The following is an 18,131-nucleotide window of genomic DNA, read 5'->3' as shown; positions in this document are numbered from 1 at the left end:
TCTGTGGTAGAGAATTCCACAGGTTCACCACTCTCTGGGTGAAGAAGTTTCTCCTCATCTCGGTCCTAAATGGCTTACCCCTTATCCTTAGACTGTGACCCCTGGTTCTGGACTTCCCCAACATTGGGAACATTCTTCCTGCATCTAACCTGTCTAAACCCGTCAGAATTGTAAACGTTTCTATGAGATCCCCTCTCAAGAATATGAAATCACCTGGAATATTGTATTCAGTTTTGGTCTCCTAATGTGAGGAAGGACGTTCTTGCTATTGAGTGAGTGCAGCGAAGGTTCACCAGACTGATTCCCGGGGTGGCAGGACTGACATATCAAGAAAGACTGGATCGACTGGGCCTGTATTCACTGGAGTTTAGAAGGATGAGAGGGGATCTCATAGAAACATATAAAATTCTGACAAGACTGGACAGGTTAGATGCAGGAAGAATGTTCCCAATGTTGGGGAAGTCCAGAACCAGTTGACATAATCTAAGGATAAGGGGTAAGCCATTTAGAACTGAGATGAGGAGACACTTCTTCACTCAGAGTTGTTAACCTGTGGAATTCCCTACCGCAGAGAGTTGTTGATACCAGTTCGTTAGATGTGGCCCTTATGGCTAAAGGGATCAAGGGGTATGGAGAGACAGCAGGAAAGGGGTACTGAGGTGAATGATCAGCCATGGTCTTATTGAATGGTGTTGCAGGCTCAAAGGGCTGAATGGCCTACTCCTGCACCTATTTTCTATGTTTCGATGATTAGGGATAGTGTTTGAAGTGTGGAGTCCAAATAGTGGATTTTAAATATTTTGGTTCAGAGGTGTCGTAAAATGCACTTGGATAAATTGAATTCATATTACATTCGGCTAATCATGTTACACATCATATTTGTGATGATATTGTTGTCCGTAAACTTTTCCAAGTCCCTTTCTCAGATAAGGTTTGACAAGCTATATGCATGTTTATCCTGAAGTTACTTGAAAGAATCTAACCATTACGTGAAGACATCGCTTATAAATATTGTAATTGTACATACATCGTTATTTCACTTATTGGAGGGTTGAGTCAACATGGCATCGATAGTGTGAGATTGGTTTTGACAGTGCTTCTTGCTTTTATGTTGTAAAATATTTCCAGCATCCTTTAAGAGAATGCAGCTATATTTCCATAAATCTAGCTTGGTTATTATTAGCTCTTGGGATGCGGGAAACACTGGCAAGACTTGATTAATTTTACCATCTCCGGTTGCCCTGAGAAGCTGGTGGGCGTTCACCATTGGGAGTTTTGCTAGTGCTGTTGGGGAGAGTTTAAACTAGCTTGACAGGAGGATGGGAACCTGAGAACAAATTCAATAGGGAAGGAAGTAAAGCTGAAATTGGATAGCCAGAATTTAGAAAGCGATTCTGTAAGACACAGGAAACAAGGGTTAGTAAGTAGTAATTAAGGAGGTTTTCCTGTGCTAAATAGTATATACTATAATGCAAGGAGTATGGCGAATAAGGCGGATGAGCTAAGAGCACAGGTAGACACTTAGCAGTATGACATTATAGCCACTACAGAGACATGGCTGAAAGAAGGCCAGGTTTGGCAGATCAATGTTCCTGGTTACAGGATTTTTAGACAAGACAGGGAGGGGGGGGTCGCGGTATTGATTAAAGAAACTATTACAGCTGTGAGGAGGGATGATATGTTAGAGGGATCATTAAATGAGGCTATATGGGTTGAATTGAAAAATAAAAAAGGGGCGATCACACTGCTGGGCGTGTATTATAGACCCTCAAACAGTGGGAGGGAGATAGAGGAGCATATATGTTGGCAAATTACTGTGAAGTCCAAAAACCATTTTAACTATCCTAATATTGAGACAAATATAGTGTGATGGGTATAGAGGATACGGAATTCTTAAATTGCATTCAAGAGAACTTTTTTAGTCAGTATGTAACGCCAACATGAGAGGGGGCGGTTTTGCATTTAGTTTTGGGGAATGAAGCTGGGCAGGTGGAAGGGGTATTTGTGGGAGAGCACTTGGGTGCCAGTGACCATAATTCAGTTAGATTCAAGTTAGTTATGCATAAGGGCAAGGATAGACGGAATAAAAGTCCCAAATTCGGGAAAAGCTAACTTTGCTAAGTCGAGGAGTGATTTGGCCACAGTGGACTGGAAACATCTACTTGTGGGTAAATCAGTGTCGGAACATTCAAGGAGGAGATCCGGAATGCTCATGCCAAACATGTGCCCTTAAAGAAAAAGGGTGGGAATAACAATTCTCTCGAGCCCCCTGGATGTCTAGGGACTTGCAAGGGACGATAAATTAAAAAAAAAAGACCAGCTTATGTCATATATCGACAGCTAAATACTGTAGAATCTTTGGAGGAATATAGAAAGTTAAGAGGTAAAATTAAAAAGGATATTAGGAATGCTAAGCGAGAGCATGAAAAATTCTTGGCAACTAAAATTAAGGAAAATATATTAAGAGCAAGAGGATAACTAAAGAAAGGGTGGGGCCTATTAGAAACCATGAGGGTAATCTGTGTGTGGAGGCAGAAGATGTTGGTATGGTTCTTAATGAATACTTTGCGTCTGTTTTCACAAAGGAAAGGGGCAATGCAGATACTGCTGTCAAGGAGGAGTGTGAAATTCTGGATGAAATAAATATAGTGAGAGAGAAGGTATTAAGGGGTTTAGCAGCTTTGAAAGCCTCGGCCCGGATGAAATGCATCCCAGGTTGTTGAGCGAAGTAAAAGAGGAGATAGCAGAGGCCTTGACCATCATTTTCCAGTCCTCTTTGGATTTGGGCATGGTGCCGGAGGACTGCTAATGTGGTACCCTTGTTTAAGAATGGATAGACCCAGTAATTACAGGCCTGTCAGCCTAACCTCAGTGGTGGGAAAATTATTGGATAAAATCTTGAAAGACCGGATAAATCGACATTTGCTAAGGCAAGGATTAATTAGGGACAGTCAGCACGGATTTGTTAAGGGAAGATTGTGTTTGACTAAGCTGATTGAATTCTTTGAGGAGGGTCGATGAGGGTAGTGCATACAACTTTAGCAAAGCTTTTGATAAGGTCCCACATGGTGTACTGGTCATCAAGGTGAGATCCAGGGCCAAGTGGCAAGTTGGATCCAAAATTGGATTTGAGGTAGGAAGCAAAGGGTAATGGTTGATGGATGTTTTTGTGACTGGAAGGATGTTTCCAGTGGGGTTCCGCAGGGATCAGTACTGGATCCCTTGCTTTTTGTGATATACGTCAATGATCTAGATTTGAACATAGGGAGCATGATTAAGAAGTTTGCAGATAACTCTAAAATTGGCTGTGTGGTTGATAATGAAGAGGAAAGTCATGGACTGCAGGAGGATATCAATCTACTGGTCAGGTGGACAGAACAATGGCAAATGGAATTTAATTTGGAGAAGTGTGAAGTAATGCACTTTGGGAGGGCTAATAAGGAAAGGGTATACACATTAAGCAGTATGCCATCTAGAAGTGTAGATGAACAAAGGGACCTTGGAGTCCACAGATCCCTGAAAGTAGCAGGCCAGGTGGATAAGGTGGTTAAGAAGGCATACGGAATGACCGAGGCCTAGAATACAAGAGCAGGGAGGCTGTGCTTAAATTGTATAATACTCTGGTTGGATCACAGCTGGAATACTGTGTGCAGTTCTGTTCACCGTATTATAGGAAGGACGAGGTTCACTAGAGAGGGTGCAGAGGAGATTCACTAGAAATGCTGTCTGGAAAGGAGAATCTTGGCTATGAGGACAGATTGGGTAGGCTGGGTTTGTTCTCCTTGGAACAGGAGGCTGAGAGGAGAACTCATTGATGTGTACAAAATTTTGAGGGGCCTGGATATAGTGGATAGCAAGGGCCTATTTCCCTTGTTGGAGGGGTCAGTTACGAAGGGGGCATAGTTTTAAGGTGGTTGTTGGAAGGATTTGAGGGGAGGCTTCTTCACGCAGAGGATTGTAGGGGGCTGGAACTCACTGCCTGGAAGAGTGGTGGATGCAGAAACCCTCACCACGTTTGGATGGGCACTTGAAGTGCCATAACCTGCAGGGTTACAGACCTAGAGCTGGTCAGTGGGAGTAGACTGGATAACCTCTTGTTGGCTGGCGCAGATATAATAAGTATTGCAGCGAATCGAATACGGCCAGGGTGATCTTCTGGACTAATTTCGATCGACTGGATGGGTTGGAGAGGAATTTTCCCAGATTTTTTTTCCCCCAATTGGTCTGGGTTTTTTATCTGGTTTTTGGCTCTCCCAGGAGATCGCATGGCTGCGGTTGGGATGAAGTGTGGAATGTTTCACTGCAAGGGGTGTCGTTTTTGTGTGGGGCGGACTGGTTGGGCTGGGTGCTCTTTACCTTTCCACCATTGTTCATAGGTTTTTATGGAACCTTCTTGGGATATGGGCGTTGCTGGCAAGGGTGGCATTTATTGCCCATCCCTAGTTGCCCTCGAGAAGGTGGTGGTCAGCTGCCTTCTTGCACCACGGCAGTCCATGGGATGCAGGGACTCCCACAGTGCTGTTAGGGAGGGAGTTCCAGGGTTTTGATCCAGCGATGATGAAGGAATGGTAAGAAATATCCAAATCAAGATGGCGCATGAGAATTGGAGGTTGATGGTGTTCCCATGCATGTGCTGCCATTGTCCTTCTAGTTGGTGGAGGTTGCAGGTTTAGGAGGTGCTATCAAAGAAGCCATGTGAGTTGCTGCAGTGCATCCTGTAGATGGTAGACAATGCAGCCACGGTGCGCTAGTGGTGGAGGGAGAATACCCAGTCTCTGACCTGCTCCAGTCGCCACGGAATTTATGTGGCTGGTAAAGTTGAGTTTCTGGTCAATGGTGACTGTCAGGATGTTAATGGTGGGAGATTCGATGATTGTAATGCCATTGAATGTCAAGATGCCGTGATTAGACTCTGCTTTGTTGGAGATAGTCATTGTTTGGCATTTGTGTGGTGCGAATGTCAGTTGCCACTTATCTACCCAAGCCTGAATGTTGTCCAGGTCTTGCTGTATGCGGGCATGGACTGCTTCATTAAGGAATTGCGAATGGAACTGAACACTGTGCAATCATCAGCAAATATCCCCACATCTGACCTTGTGATGGAGAGATGGTCATTGATGAAGTTGTTGAAGATGGTTGGGCCTGGGATGCTGTCCTGAGGAACTCCTGGGACTGAGATGATTGGTCTCCAACAACCAACTTCCGTTGTGCTAGGTCTGATTCCAACCATTAGCGACTTGTCGCCTGATCTCCATTGATTTCAGTTTTATTAGGACTCCTTAATGTCGTAGTCTGTGGAGTGCTACTTTTATGTCGAGGGCAGTCTCACTCACCTCGCCTCTGGAATTCAGCTCTTTTGTCCGTGTTTGGACCAAGGCTGTAATGAAGTCTGGAGCTGAGTGATCCCGGTGGAACCCAAACTGAGCAGGACCCTCAACCTTTGTGCTGCTAGTCCAGTGGCAGTACCATAGCCACTGTACTGTTGCAGTTCTAATTGTTGGGATAATGAAAATGCAGCATATTTTGTTCTCCATCTACTTTCTGTTCACTTTTGAATACAACTGTCGAATCAATTTGATCAAAAATTAGGATTGGCCTTCATTTAGCAATCACATACTCTAATTCAGCAGTGTGTTTATTGAACAATTTGATCATTAGCAAATGATTTGAGATTTATTGTTCATAGGAAATTTGCGCATTACAAAATTAAGGCATTGCATTCAGGAGGAAAAATCCTTACATTTACAACTTTTTTATTGCTTTTATTGTCAATTGTCAAAGTAGTTTTAATGCTTTTTTTTATGTCTAATTGCTTTAGCTGTGCAGTATGGGCAGAAAGTTGAGAGATATGCCATATTTGGTGCAATCATCCACGATAAGCTTATGGATGGCAAGGACCTTGTTCGGAACTTCTTTACCCAGAGAGTGGTGAGAATGTGGAACTCGCTTACCACAGGGAATGGTTGAAGTGAATAGTATCGATGCTTTTAAGGGGAGGTGTGACAAGCATATGAGGGAGAAGGGAATAGAGGGTTATGCTGATAGATTTAGATGAGGAAAGACGGAGGAGGCTCGAGTGGAGCAGAAATGCCGGAATGGACTGGTTGGGCCGAATGTTTCTGTGCCTTATGTAATCCTATGTAATTTGATGTGCAGATTCTGTGCAGTGTTCTGACAATTACTGCCAAATGTTGTATTTTCCCTGCTATCGGCTATTGCAATGCATGCCAAGTAGTGCAAGCTTTTCCTCAAGGCCTCACCTGTGGATTTGAATAAGGCCTTTAAGAATGCAGTGTAAATATGTGTTCTGCACTTGCACCATCTGCTAGCATTTGATGTGTAGTGTATGATTATGAGCATGCTAGCGGTATGTGTAATACAAAAGACTTCCAAGTGAACGCTTCTTCCAGAATGAACAGACTGGCCTTCTGAGGAGCTTAAGTGATTAAATCTAAATCTTGTGCCTGGCACTGAAACTTTTAATGTCATTTAGTTTGCATGCACAACAAGTATGTCCATTGTCGGAACGTGTTGAACTTGATGTGAAATTAATTGTTTTGTAATGGAAAAGTGAGCTGAACGCTTAAACTCATCACTTTGGAATTGGGGTATATCGCACATTCGTCTGAATCGTGTCTGTAGCAGACATCTATATGTTCTCCCATTTTTTAAAAAACTGTCGAGTGACGGGAGAAATTAAGTTGAAGGAGGATTGTTTATTCTGTTACGATGCATGAATAAATACAAATGGGATGTGGGTATATTTCAACAGTCATCATATTTAAGAAAAGTCTGAGATGAGAAGCCAATGGAACTTTACAGTAAATTGTGATGAAAATTGTACTGTTGTTTATACAAATACACTTGAATTGCAAGGTACTTGTCATTTCCTGACTCCACTAACATTTAATGTTCCAGGTCGTATTTAACTCCTGTCCGAGATGAAGAATCTGAATCACAAAGAAAAGCCAGGTCAAGGCAGGCGAGGCAGTCAAGAAGGTCAACACAGGCAAGTTTTAGTCTTTCCCTCCTTGATTCAGGAACACTGCATCAATCCCTTTTACCTTCATCTACCTATCCAATCTAATCTTGAATTTTAACATCATTTCTGCCTCAACAACAAACCCTGGTTGTGAATTCCAAAGCCCCTCAACTCTGTAAAGCTGTTTCTCCTTCCCTCTACCCTGAACCGCTGACATTTCATCTTGTAGCTATGGCTTCTTGACCCCCCTCAACAACAACAACTTGTATTTATATAGCACCGTGAATGTAAAATGTCCCAAGGCGCTTCACAGGAGTGTTATATAACAAAAATTTGACACCGATCCACATAAGGAGAAATTAGGGCAGATGACCAAAAGCTTGGTCAAAGAGGTAGGTTTTAAGGAGCATCTTAAAGGAGGTAGAGAGAGGGAGAGGTTTAGGGAGGAAATTCCAGAGCTTAGGGCCGAGACGGCTGAAGGCACGGCTGCCAATGGTTGAGGGATTATTAGGGATGCTCAAGAGGGCAGAATTAGAGAAGCACAGTTAGCGCGGGGGGGTGGGGGGGTGTTGTGGGACTGGAGGAGATTACAGATTTATGGAGCGATTTGAAAACCAGGATGAGAATTTTGAAATTGAGGCGTTGCTTAACCGGGAGCCAATGTAGGTCAGCGAGCGCAGGGGTGATGGGTGAACGGGACTTGGTGTGAGTTAGGACACGGGCAGCCGAGGTTTGGATGACCAAGTTTTACGTAGGGTAGAATGTGGGAAGCCAGCCGGGAGCGTGTTGGAATAGTTAAGTCTAGAGGTAACTACTGGTTCTGCTTCTATCTACCTTGTCCATTCCTTTCATCATTTGGAACATTTGTGTCATATTACCCAGTAATCTGCATTGGTCTAATGGGGAAAAAAGCCCCAATTTCTGGACTCTTTGTATTCCCTCATACCAGACAGCATCCTAGTGAATCCGCATTGTACCCCCTCTAAAGCCTCAATCTCTCCTGTACTGTGGAGCCAATATCGCACACAGGCCTCAATCTCTCCCCTACTGTGGAGCCAATGCTGCACACAGGCTCAATCTCTCCCCTACTGTGGAGCCAATATCGCACACAGGCCTCAATCTCTCCTCTACTGTGGAGCCAATATCGCACACAGGCCTCAATCTCTCCTCTACTGTGGAGCCAATACTGCACACAGGCCTCAATCTCTCCTCTACTGTGGAGCCAATATCGCACACAGGCCTCAATCTCTCCTCTACTGTGGAGCCAATACTGCACACAGGCCTCAATCTCTCCTCTACTGTGGAGCCAATACTGCACACAGGCCTCAATCTCTCCTCTACTGTGGAGCCAATATCGCACACAGGCCTCAATCTCTCCCCTACTGTGGAGCCAATATCGCACACAGGCCTCAATCTCTCCCCTACTGTGGAGCCAATACTGCACACAGGCCTCAATCTCTCCTCTACTGTGGAGCGAATATCGCACACAGGCCTCAATCTCTCCCCTACTGTGGAGCCAATACTGCACACAGGCCTCAATCTCTCCCCTACTGTGGAGCCAATACTGCACACAGGCCTCAATCTCTCCTCTACTGTGGAGCCAATATCGCACACAGGCCTCAATCTCTCCCCTACTGTGGAGCCAATATCGCACACAGGCCTCAATCTCTCCCCTACTGTGGAGCCAATACTGCACACAGGCCTCAATCTCTCCTCTACTGTGGAGCCAATATCGCACACAGGCCTCAATCTCTCCCCTACTATGGAGCCAATACTGCACACAGGCCTCAATCTCTCCCCTACTGTGGAGCCAATATCGCACACAGGCTCAATCTCTCCTCTACTGTGGAGCCAATATCGCACACAGGCTCAATCTCTCCTCTACTGTGGAGCCAATATCGCACACAGGCCTCAATCTCTCCCCTACTGTGGAGCCAATATCGCACACAGGCCTCAATCTCTCCCCTACTGTGGAGCCAATACTGCACACAGGCCTCAATCTCTCCTGTACTGTGGAGCCAATATCGCACACAGGCCTCAATCTCTCCCCTACTGTGGAGCCAATATCGCACACAGGCCTCAATCTCTCCCCTACTGTGGAGCCAATACTGCACACAGGCCTCAATCTCTCCTCTACTGTGGAGCCAATATCGCACACAGGCCTCAATCTCTCCCCTGCTGTGGAGCCAATACTGCACACAGGCCTCAATCTCTCCCCTACTGTGGAGCCAATATCGCACACAGGCTCAATCTCTCCTCTACTGTGGAGCCAATATCGCACACAGGCTCAATCTCTCCCCTACTGTGGAGCCAATATCGCACACAGGCTCAATCTCTCCTCTACTGTGGAGCCAATATCGCACACAGGCTCAATCTCTCCCCTACTGTGGAGCCAATATCGCACACAGGCTCAATCTCTCCTCTACTGTGGAGCCAATACTGCACACAGGCTCAATCTCTCCCCTACTGTGGAGCCAATGCTGCACACAGGCCTCAATCTCTCCTCTACTGTGGAGCCAATGCTGCACACAGGCCTCAATCTTTCCTCTACTGTGGAGCCAATACTGCACACAGGCCTCAATCTCTCCTGTACTGTGGAGCCAATATCGCACACAGGCCTCAATCTCTCCTCTACTGTGGAGCCAATACTGCACACAGGCCTCAATCTCTCCTGTACTGTGGAGCCAATACTGCACACAGGCCTCAATCTCTCCTCTACTGTGGAGCCAATACTGCACACAGGCCTCAATCTCTCCCCTACTGTGGAGCCAATACTGCACACAGCCCTCTCTCACTGCAGCCTTCTTAATATTTTCATAGATTCATCATTACATCTTTTGTGTTCTATACCTCTTGTGCTAAAAACCTAGAATTCCATTAACTTTTTTTTTAAACAGCCTTGTCAACCTGAGATGCTGCATTTAATGTTGTGAAGCTGTACCATCATATCTCTGCTTTTCCACAGCATTGAGCCTACTCCCACTCAGTTATCTTAAGTATTGAATCTTCAATAATTAAAACTAGAATCACAGGAATATACAGCACAGGAGGAGGCAATGCGGCCCGTCGTGCCTCTTTGAAAGAGCTATTTAATTAGTCTCACTCCCCCCTGCTCTTTTCCCATAGCTATGCAAATGTTTCCTTTTTAAGTAGGGATTCAATTTCCTTTTGCAAATTACGATTGAATCTGCTTCCACCATCCTTTCATGCAATGCATTTGAGATCGTAACGCACTACGTAAAATAAATTATCCCCATCTCCCCCCGCCCCACACCCCCTCCGGCATTATTACCAATTATTTAAAATTTGTGTCCGTGTGTTTTCTGATGCTCCTGCCATTGACAACAGTTTTCCTTTATTTACTCTCCCATAATTGTGAACACCTTTATTAAATCTCCCCTTAACCTTCTCTGCTTGAAGGCAAACAATCCCAGCTTCTCTAGTCTTTCCAGATAACTAACGCACCTCATCCTTGGTACTATACCAATAAATCTCTCCTGCGCCATCTCCCAAGAAGTTGAGTCCTTTCTGAAGTGTGGAGCCCAGAATTGGACACACCACTCCAGCTGACGCCTGACCAGTGATTTATGAAGGGAATGGACCTGCGGTGTAGGCCATTGTAATGGGTATAAGGGATGCACAGTGAGCTGAGTCTGAGCGTTGGAACAAAACTATCTTGCAGGGTGTAACACTAACAGACCTACAAGAAGCTGAGAAAACAATCGGGCGGAGTCGTGTGGACCGTCGAACTCGAGAACAAGAAGAAAAAGAAAAGGAGGAGAAAGAAAAGCAAGACCGAGAGAAGCAAGAGGACAAGAATCAGTCGGAAACTCGAGATGACGAGAGACCAAGGTTTAGTAGAAACACTGAAGAGGTATTTGGTCTTTTTGAAAAGAAAATTACATTATTTATTCAGTAATCGCAGATTATTTAGCACAATATTTTGAGAACATAGTGCTTGTTTTCTTCTATCATTTTAATTTAAGCATGCTAAACTCCCTTACCAAATAAAGCCTATTGACAGGTTTGTGGGAAGTAATGTGTTTAGTAAACCCGCAGATCTCATCATGCCATTGTAGATTGGCAGTGCTGCACACAGTCTCCTCCAGCCCAGTATGAAGTCATAGGGTAGCACCATTGTGCCAATCTCTTTGTCCTTGCTGAAAAGATGGCATTCTCTGTTTCCAAGTTGGGACAAGCCTTCAAGCAGAGGCTAGTTCGTTCCATTCTTTTCATCGGTGTATTCTGTTTCTTCCAATCAGTGTTTTGCTCACTGACTCAGATTTTATCCTGGAAATCTGGGCAAACTGGCATCAGTTGAAACACTGCTGTCCTTAAAAAGCCACTCGTGTGAACAAAATGAAGGAAAATAAAAGCAAATGGGCAAATGTCGACAGGTTTACCAGCTCAGCGACGCGCAGTGCTCTGACACTTCATAATGGCCAACCACACTTGGTCTCGGTGGCCCTTTCAGAGAGAGCCCTGAAGCAAAAAGAGCTCGCTATTGAGGGGTCTCATTATTGAGGGGGCTGAGGCACAGGATTAATATTTATACACAACAATTTTAATGTATTTGCTTCATGGGTTCTTTGCTTAAGAATTCATAGCAACACATTGCTATTAAAAACTAGTTGGTTTATTTACAAAGGTTTAAAAATTACATGACACATTACCAGTTCATTCATCCAGGCTCACAACTGCATACCTCATCGTCGATAACCTAGACCCAATTAACTGGGGTTTTATTGAGTCTTGTGAACATCACGTGACTGGCTAAGCCACTCAATGCAACAGCGCAACAAACCTGTGAGCATACTCACAGGTACATACATTACAAGAGTGTACCCTCAGCTGGATTGCTGCAGTTCAGTGCATGTGCCAGCACTGACGATGTAATGCCTGCATTGAAAACAAACTAAATGTTTGCACAGTATGTCGGCATTAACTTCTGTCGAAAGCTTCTGAGTAGTGTTCAGCTGCCTTGCCCTGACCTGTGGCAGGGAGGCAGTGAGGATACCATGCTCGGTGTGATTAGCATCTCTCTGTTGGGCTAAGAGATGGTGAAAATTCTCATTACCAAGCATGACACTATTGCCTTGGTTTCTCTAAATGCAGCCATAAAGACCGACTGAAACCGCACGTTCCATAATTTTGGAGGATAAAATTCAGAACAAGTGAAGAGATCAATGACCTCTCCCCGAGCGGAGTATTAGCGATCTCCTTTTCTGATCACTCCTAGTGATGATGAACTCTCCAGTTGGTCCTGCTTGCAGAAGATGCGTGATATCGAGATTTGACTGCTGCACACGATGGGCCAAAAATTGCGGTTGGATGTCTCCGACCACTGAATTTTTTCAACTAAAATACCTGGTGATCCCAGAGGAACGTCGACTTGTGCTCAGAGACCCAGCTGAGTAGCCCAGCGCAGAGGCCCATATATTCCAGGAGCGTACATGTATCATGGGATCACGTGGGCCTGGACCACCAATCAAAATGTAGTATTCTCATAGTCTCATACTTTTTTTTAATTAATAGAAATTGCATTAAATTAAATGTTTAAGAACAAATTATGTTTTTGAAATTTAAAAATAAAATGTTTTAATAGTGTTGAAAATAAACTTACCTTCATAGACAGGGTTTTTAATATAAAAATAAGTAATAACATTTATTTTTTTACATCTATTAAAACTCTTATCCTGGTAAATGCAGGCTTTATTCCTGCTTTTACCAGGTGTAAGAGTTTGAAGGACATTCGTTGGGCAAGTAGCCCAAATCTCTGCCTGCGAAGGCCCTTCTCCCGGGGGTGCATTGGTTTTAGTGCCAGTTTTAGGTGCACGCGCAGAGTGTGCCTATAACAGGCACTTGTGGAGACTCTACGGATGTGTATGCACATCGTATGTGCCCAGAGAGACCGCGATCTTTGGCTCAATATCTTCGGCAGTTGAGATGGTTTTGCAGGGTCATCGTGCGCCTCGCCCATGGTGATGAAAGGATGCTAAATGGAAGAGATTGTTACCATGTCGGGTTTCATTCTTGAAATGTTGATCATTCTCCACACGCTACAAAGGCTGTGAACCCTCAGGCACTGTCGGGTGTAGGGAATTCCAAGTTACTTTCAATCTCAAAGCTATCTGTTGCAACAGTTTCTGGGCGTTTATTGGATGTCGGATTAGGAGAACATGTGCAGCTTACCTGAAGTGCCCACCTACAACCATTATGCTTCTGTGTGTGCTAAAGCCTATTGTTCCCCTGGAAACAATCAAGTGAGGACGTTGCCATGTATGGAAGTAGCAGATAAATGAAAATAACCCAACCAGGTGGATAATTCATCAGTAATATCCAGAAAAGAAATAATGTTTTAAAACTGCTTTAAGATGATATTGATACTGTCAGTGTAAACATTGTAAATGCTTTTTGTGCAAGTTATAAAGCGCTCAACCTTACTTTAAAATTTCCCAATTTTTGTTCTGAAGCCTTATCAACGCATCAGGCCAACTACCACAACTGCAGCAGTCTCTGCCCTCAATAGTTCATACGTTGCGTCCCAACTAAATCGACCCAACAGCCTTGTAGGCATTACGTCCGCTTACTCTGCATACTCCCGAAGCTCTGGGGAAACAGATAAAGGTAATGTTGCAATTCTTTGTGCATAGTCTACTGGCAAGAACCAAGCATAAATCTGTCACTGTGTACTTAGCATGCTCCATTTCAGTGTGCATCAAAATCAAATGCCCAAATTTTGTCCATTTTTTAAAAATATGTGTGCACACAAGCACGCACACACACAAGTCCTGTATGTTTGGGCAAAACATTCAATCCAAACAAATTGTGCACCTTTGCAAACATTTCTTCCTCTTAGAAAAGAACTTGCATTTACAGGGAACCTGATCACATCCTCAATGTCCGAAAGCACATTGCAACCAATACATTTTAAAATGCAGCCAGTCTTGTGTTGGCAATCTGGCAGCCAACTTGCATAGAGCAATTTTTAGTTGGTGTTGGATAAGGGTGGAATATTGACCAGTACAGTGGGTGAACTCACTACACCTGAACAGATAGTTTAACGTCTCATCCCAACCACCAACAACACTTCTGGTAACCCAGCACTCCCTCAGCCCTGCACTGAACTACTCTATTATTAAAGTGCTCCACTACTTGCTCAGCATGGACCAGAAACTAAACCTGGCTCTTTCCATGTTCGTCTGATTCACATCAGGAGGCTATTAGTAACATTAGTATACTTAAATATTCCAATCAGCATCGGAATGATTTTGCAAAAATAAACGGCTCCTTGCAGTCTTATTCTATAGAGACCAGATATGAAGTATGGTTGAAAAGTAAATTTTCGACGAATAGCAAAGTAGATTAAACAAGTCTCCGCTCTTGTATAAAGCTTGACACCATACTCCGCTTTTCTGTTTAATTCACAAGCTAAAACCTGTAGGAGTAGAACTGGTGTGGTGATTATGTCGCCTGAGTAAAGCTGGTGACTACTTCTGGTTTCCTTATTCGTCAGAGGGTGAAAGATGTTCTTTTCTTTATTTTGACCAGAAATGGACAGAAGGGAAGACGAGAGAGACGGAGAAGAGAAATTGGACGACAAGTCACAGAACAAACCATCAATAAGGGATCGACGGCGGCCGAGGGAGAAACGGAGATCTACAGGCGTTTCTTATTGGACGCAGGATGTGAGTGTGATGCCTTGACCAGATTGTTGAAACTGTGCACGCTTTATGCTGCTGAGATATTACCTGTTCTGTTAGAACTTGTACATTGATCCTTTTGTTGGCAAAAGCAGGAAACTCTTATCAATTCCTCCCATCTCCACAAACAGAGAATATACATCAGGAGCCAATTGGATCCGATGTTTCGCCAGCGGCTGAACTGCACTAAATAATCAAAGTATATCATCATGTGGGGTCCATTTGTCGGATAACTATCGTGCCCAGTGGGTACGCAACATGTTTTTTTGTTTGCTTTATACCATGGATATAATCGGAAACATAAAACAATTTCAACTCCGAAAGCTCAGTTATTGACTGACTAAAGTTCCTCAATGCCTCATGGAACTGGCAGGAGGCTGGGGTCTTCTGAAAGTCCACAGAGTCTCTCAGCTCCAGCAGCAAGAGTATCCATTTCTGTAATGCTTACTGCACAGAGTGAGATGTCTCAGGAGCGCTCTGCAAGGTAGTGGATGCAAGTCAATGCTGAACAGGAGGGAGAAAGGGAAGATGGTTATCGCAGCAAATCCTGCTTGCCCATGATCCCTGTTCTCTCTGACCGACAGTAACTCCTGATACTTCTGAACTCCACGCATCTCTAATTATTGTCTCTGTCTTAATAGCTTTTGCCCCTCCCTACATGCTGCACCTTCCCCACAAAACTCTCAGTTCTTCTGATTTTGGTCTTATAATTTTACTTCACCGCCTCCCCCCAATTTCTGGTTCTGGTCTGTTGTATGTTACTTTGTGCTTGTGTTTGGTGTTGCCCACTCTCTGTAATTCACTCCCCAAATCTCCCTCTTCTCCCCCGCCCCCCCGGTCTCCTGACCACCTTCCCCTCCTTTAAGACCCTCCTTAAAACTTAGTCCTTTGCCTGAGCCTTTGGTCTGGCCTGGTGATCACTCTTTGGCTCACTCTCTGTTTTCCCCATGCCCCTGTGAAGCACCCTGGGATATTTTGGTTTCGAACATAGGAACATGAGGAGGCCATTCAGTCCCTCAAGCCTGTTCTGCCATTCAGTGAGATCCTGGTTGATCTGCAACTTAACTCCATATACTCTCCTTTGGCCCATATCCCTTAATAGCTTTGGCTAACAGAAAGCTGTCAATCTCCAATTTAAAATTAACAATTGATCGAGCATCAATTGCCGCTTGTGGAAGTGAGTTCCAAACTTATACCACCCTTTGTGTGTAGAAGTGTTTCCTCATTTCACTCCTGGCTCTAATGTTTAGACGACGCCCCATAGTCCTAGAATCCCTAACCAGTGAAAATAATTTCTCTCTATCTACCCGATCTGTTCCCCTTAATACCGTGAAAAGTTTGATCAGATCACCCCTTAACCGTCTAAATTCTAGCGAATACAGCCCTAATTTGTGTAATCTCTCCTTGTAACTTAACCCTTGAAGTCCAGTTATCAAACGTACGCTGCACTCCCTCCAAGGCCAATATATCCTCCCTAAGGTGTGGTGCCCCGAACTGCTCACAGTGTTCCATGTGAGATCTAACCAGGGCTTTGTACAGCTGCAGCATAACCTCTACCCCTTGTTTTCTGGTCCTCTAAATATAAAGGCCAGCATTCCATTAGCCTTTTTGATTATTTTCTGTACCTCTTCATGACAGTTTAATGATCTATGTACCTGGACTGCCAAGTCTCTTTGGACCTCCACATTTTTTTAGCTTTTCACCTTTAATGCCAATATATAAATGCACGTTGTTGATAGATGATGCCTTCCTGAAATATGAATCACTTTTTCTCATGACCTTGCATTTCTCTGTTGAGGGGCCATTCCATTTTTCCCTGAAATTTTATTCAATTCAAGGCATTAATTAAAAATTCTGAGCAGACAGTGTTCAGGATACGTGATTTTTTTTTTTATTGCGTAGTGGCCAGAAGGGAATGGATATTGGGACAGTACTGAGCATTGTGACTGGAGTTAATCAGGCCTGGCAATCGTAAATGAACACCCCTTCCTGGTGCTGGTCATTGGTGACTTGACTGTAGGACCCTCCCCCTGCTGTAACTGCTTCAATGACTCCTTCAGCAAGAACCACAATCCATAATGGGAAGTAAGGGAGAGGAAATCAACCTTTACATAATCATATAAATAACTGAAAGAAAGATTTTGATTTATATCGCGCCTTTCACGATCACCAGACGTCTCAAAGTGCTTTGCAGCCAATGAAGTACTTTTGGAGTGTAGTCACTGTTGTAATGTAGGAAACGCAGCAGCCATTTTGCGCACAAGCAAGCTCCCACACAAAACAATGAGATAATGACAAGATAATCTGTTTTTTTTTGTTACTTTGAGGTATTAAATATTGGCCAGGACACCGGGGATAATTCCCCTGCTCCTCTTCAAAATAATGCCATGGGATCTTTTACGTCCACCTGAGAGAGCAGACGGGGCCTCGGTTTAACGTCTCATCCGAAAGATGGCACCTCCGATAGTGCAGCGCTCCCTCAGTACTGCACTGGAGTGTCGGCCTAGATTTTATTTTGTGCTCAAGTCTCTGGAGTGGGACTTGAACCCACAATCTTCTGAGTCAAACGCGAGAGTGCTAGCCACTGAGCTGCGGCTGACATTTGAGCCACAGCTGAGAAAAAAAGGTTTTGGGGAGGGAGATGGTAAAAATAAATGACACTGAATTTAAAGCAGATTCTACAAATCCACTGTGGGAGGTAGATTTTGAGGAGAACACAATAGGCAGGTAGTTGCATCTTGAGCACGTTTTAACTATATCTGTGGAGCCCTGTATCTTTCAGCGTCATTACGGTGTGCTATATTTTAAGCTTGTGTCAGTAATGTGAGAAGTTCTGCAAATAAGCTCTATTGCTATAATGGGGTGGGTCTGCTCTGGCGTTTTGGCAGCTTGTCTGATAGCCGTCACCAATCGCACTCCAGGTCTTTGCCTACCTGTGACCATTTGGAAAAGCAATATTTGGTCAGGCAGAGTCAGCATGGATTTATGAAGGGGAAGTCATGTTTGACAAATTTTCTGGAGTTCTTTGAGGATGTAATGAACAGGGTGGATAAAGGGGAACCAGTGGATGTGGTGTATTTGGACTTCCAGAAGGCATTTGACAAGGTGCCACACAAAAGGTTACTGCACAAGATAAAAGTTCATGGGGTTGGGGGTAATATATTAGCATGGATAGAAGATTGGCTGACAAACAGAAAACAGCGAGTCGGGATAAATGGTTCATTCTCTGGTTGGCAATCAGTAACGAGTGGGGTGCCACAGGGATCAATGCTGGGACCCCAACTATTTACAATCGATAACGACTTGCAAGAGGAGACTGAGTGTAACGTAGCCAAGTTTGCTGACGATACAAAGATGGGAGGAAGGGTTAATGTGTGAGGAGGACATAAAGAGGCTGCAGGAGAACATAGACAGGCTAACTGAGTGGGCAAGAATTTGACAGATGG

The 18,131-nt window shown here is 44.2% G+C and overlaps 1 protein-coding gene across 11 annotated transcripts in view; it reads left to right on the top strand.

Annotated features, from left to right (window-relative positions):
• Positions 1 to 18,131, top strand: part of ppp1r12a (protein phosphatase 1, regulatory subunit 12A) — a 212,502-nt gene that overhangs the window by 148,528 nt on the left and 45,843 nt on the right. For 10 of the 11 annotated variants that reach the window (XM_070900112.1, XM_070900111.1, XM_070900119.1 and 7 more), the window contains 4 exons: positions 6,919 to 7,009; positions 10,665 to 10,856; positions 13,456 to 13,609; positions 14,534 to 14,670. In XM_070900112.1, coding sequence (XP_070756213.1) covers positions 6,919 to 7,009; positions 10,665 to 10,856; positions 13,456 to 13,609; positions 14,534 to 14,670 — 574 coding nt within the window. Of the gene's footprint in view, positions 1 to 6,918; positions 7,010 to 10,664; positions 10,857 to 12,097; positions 12,410 to 13,455; positions 13,610 to 14,533; positions 14,671 to 18,131 lie in introns of those variants that run through there. The other variant, XM_070900118.1, reaches the window with a different exon arrangement.

Source organism: Pristiophorus japonicus, chromosome 15, assembly GCF_044704955.1.
Source record: "Pristiophorus japonicus isolate sPriJap1 chromosome 15, sPriJap1.hap1, whole genome shotgun sequence".
NCBI lineage: Eukaryota > Metazoa > Chordata > Chondrichthyes > Pristiophoridae > Pristiophorus > Pristiophorus japonicus.
This window is presented reverse-complemented; position numbering and strand designations above follow the sequence as displayed.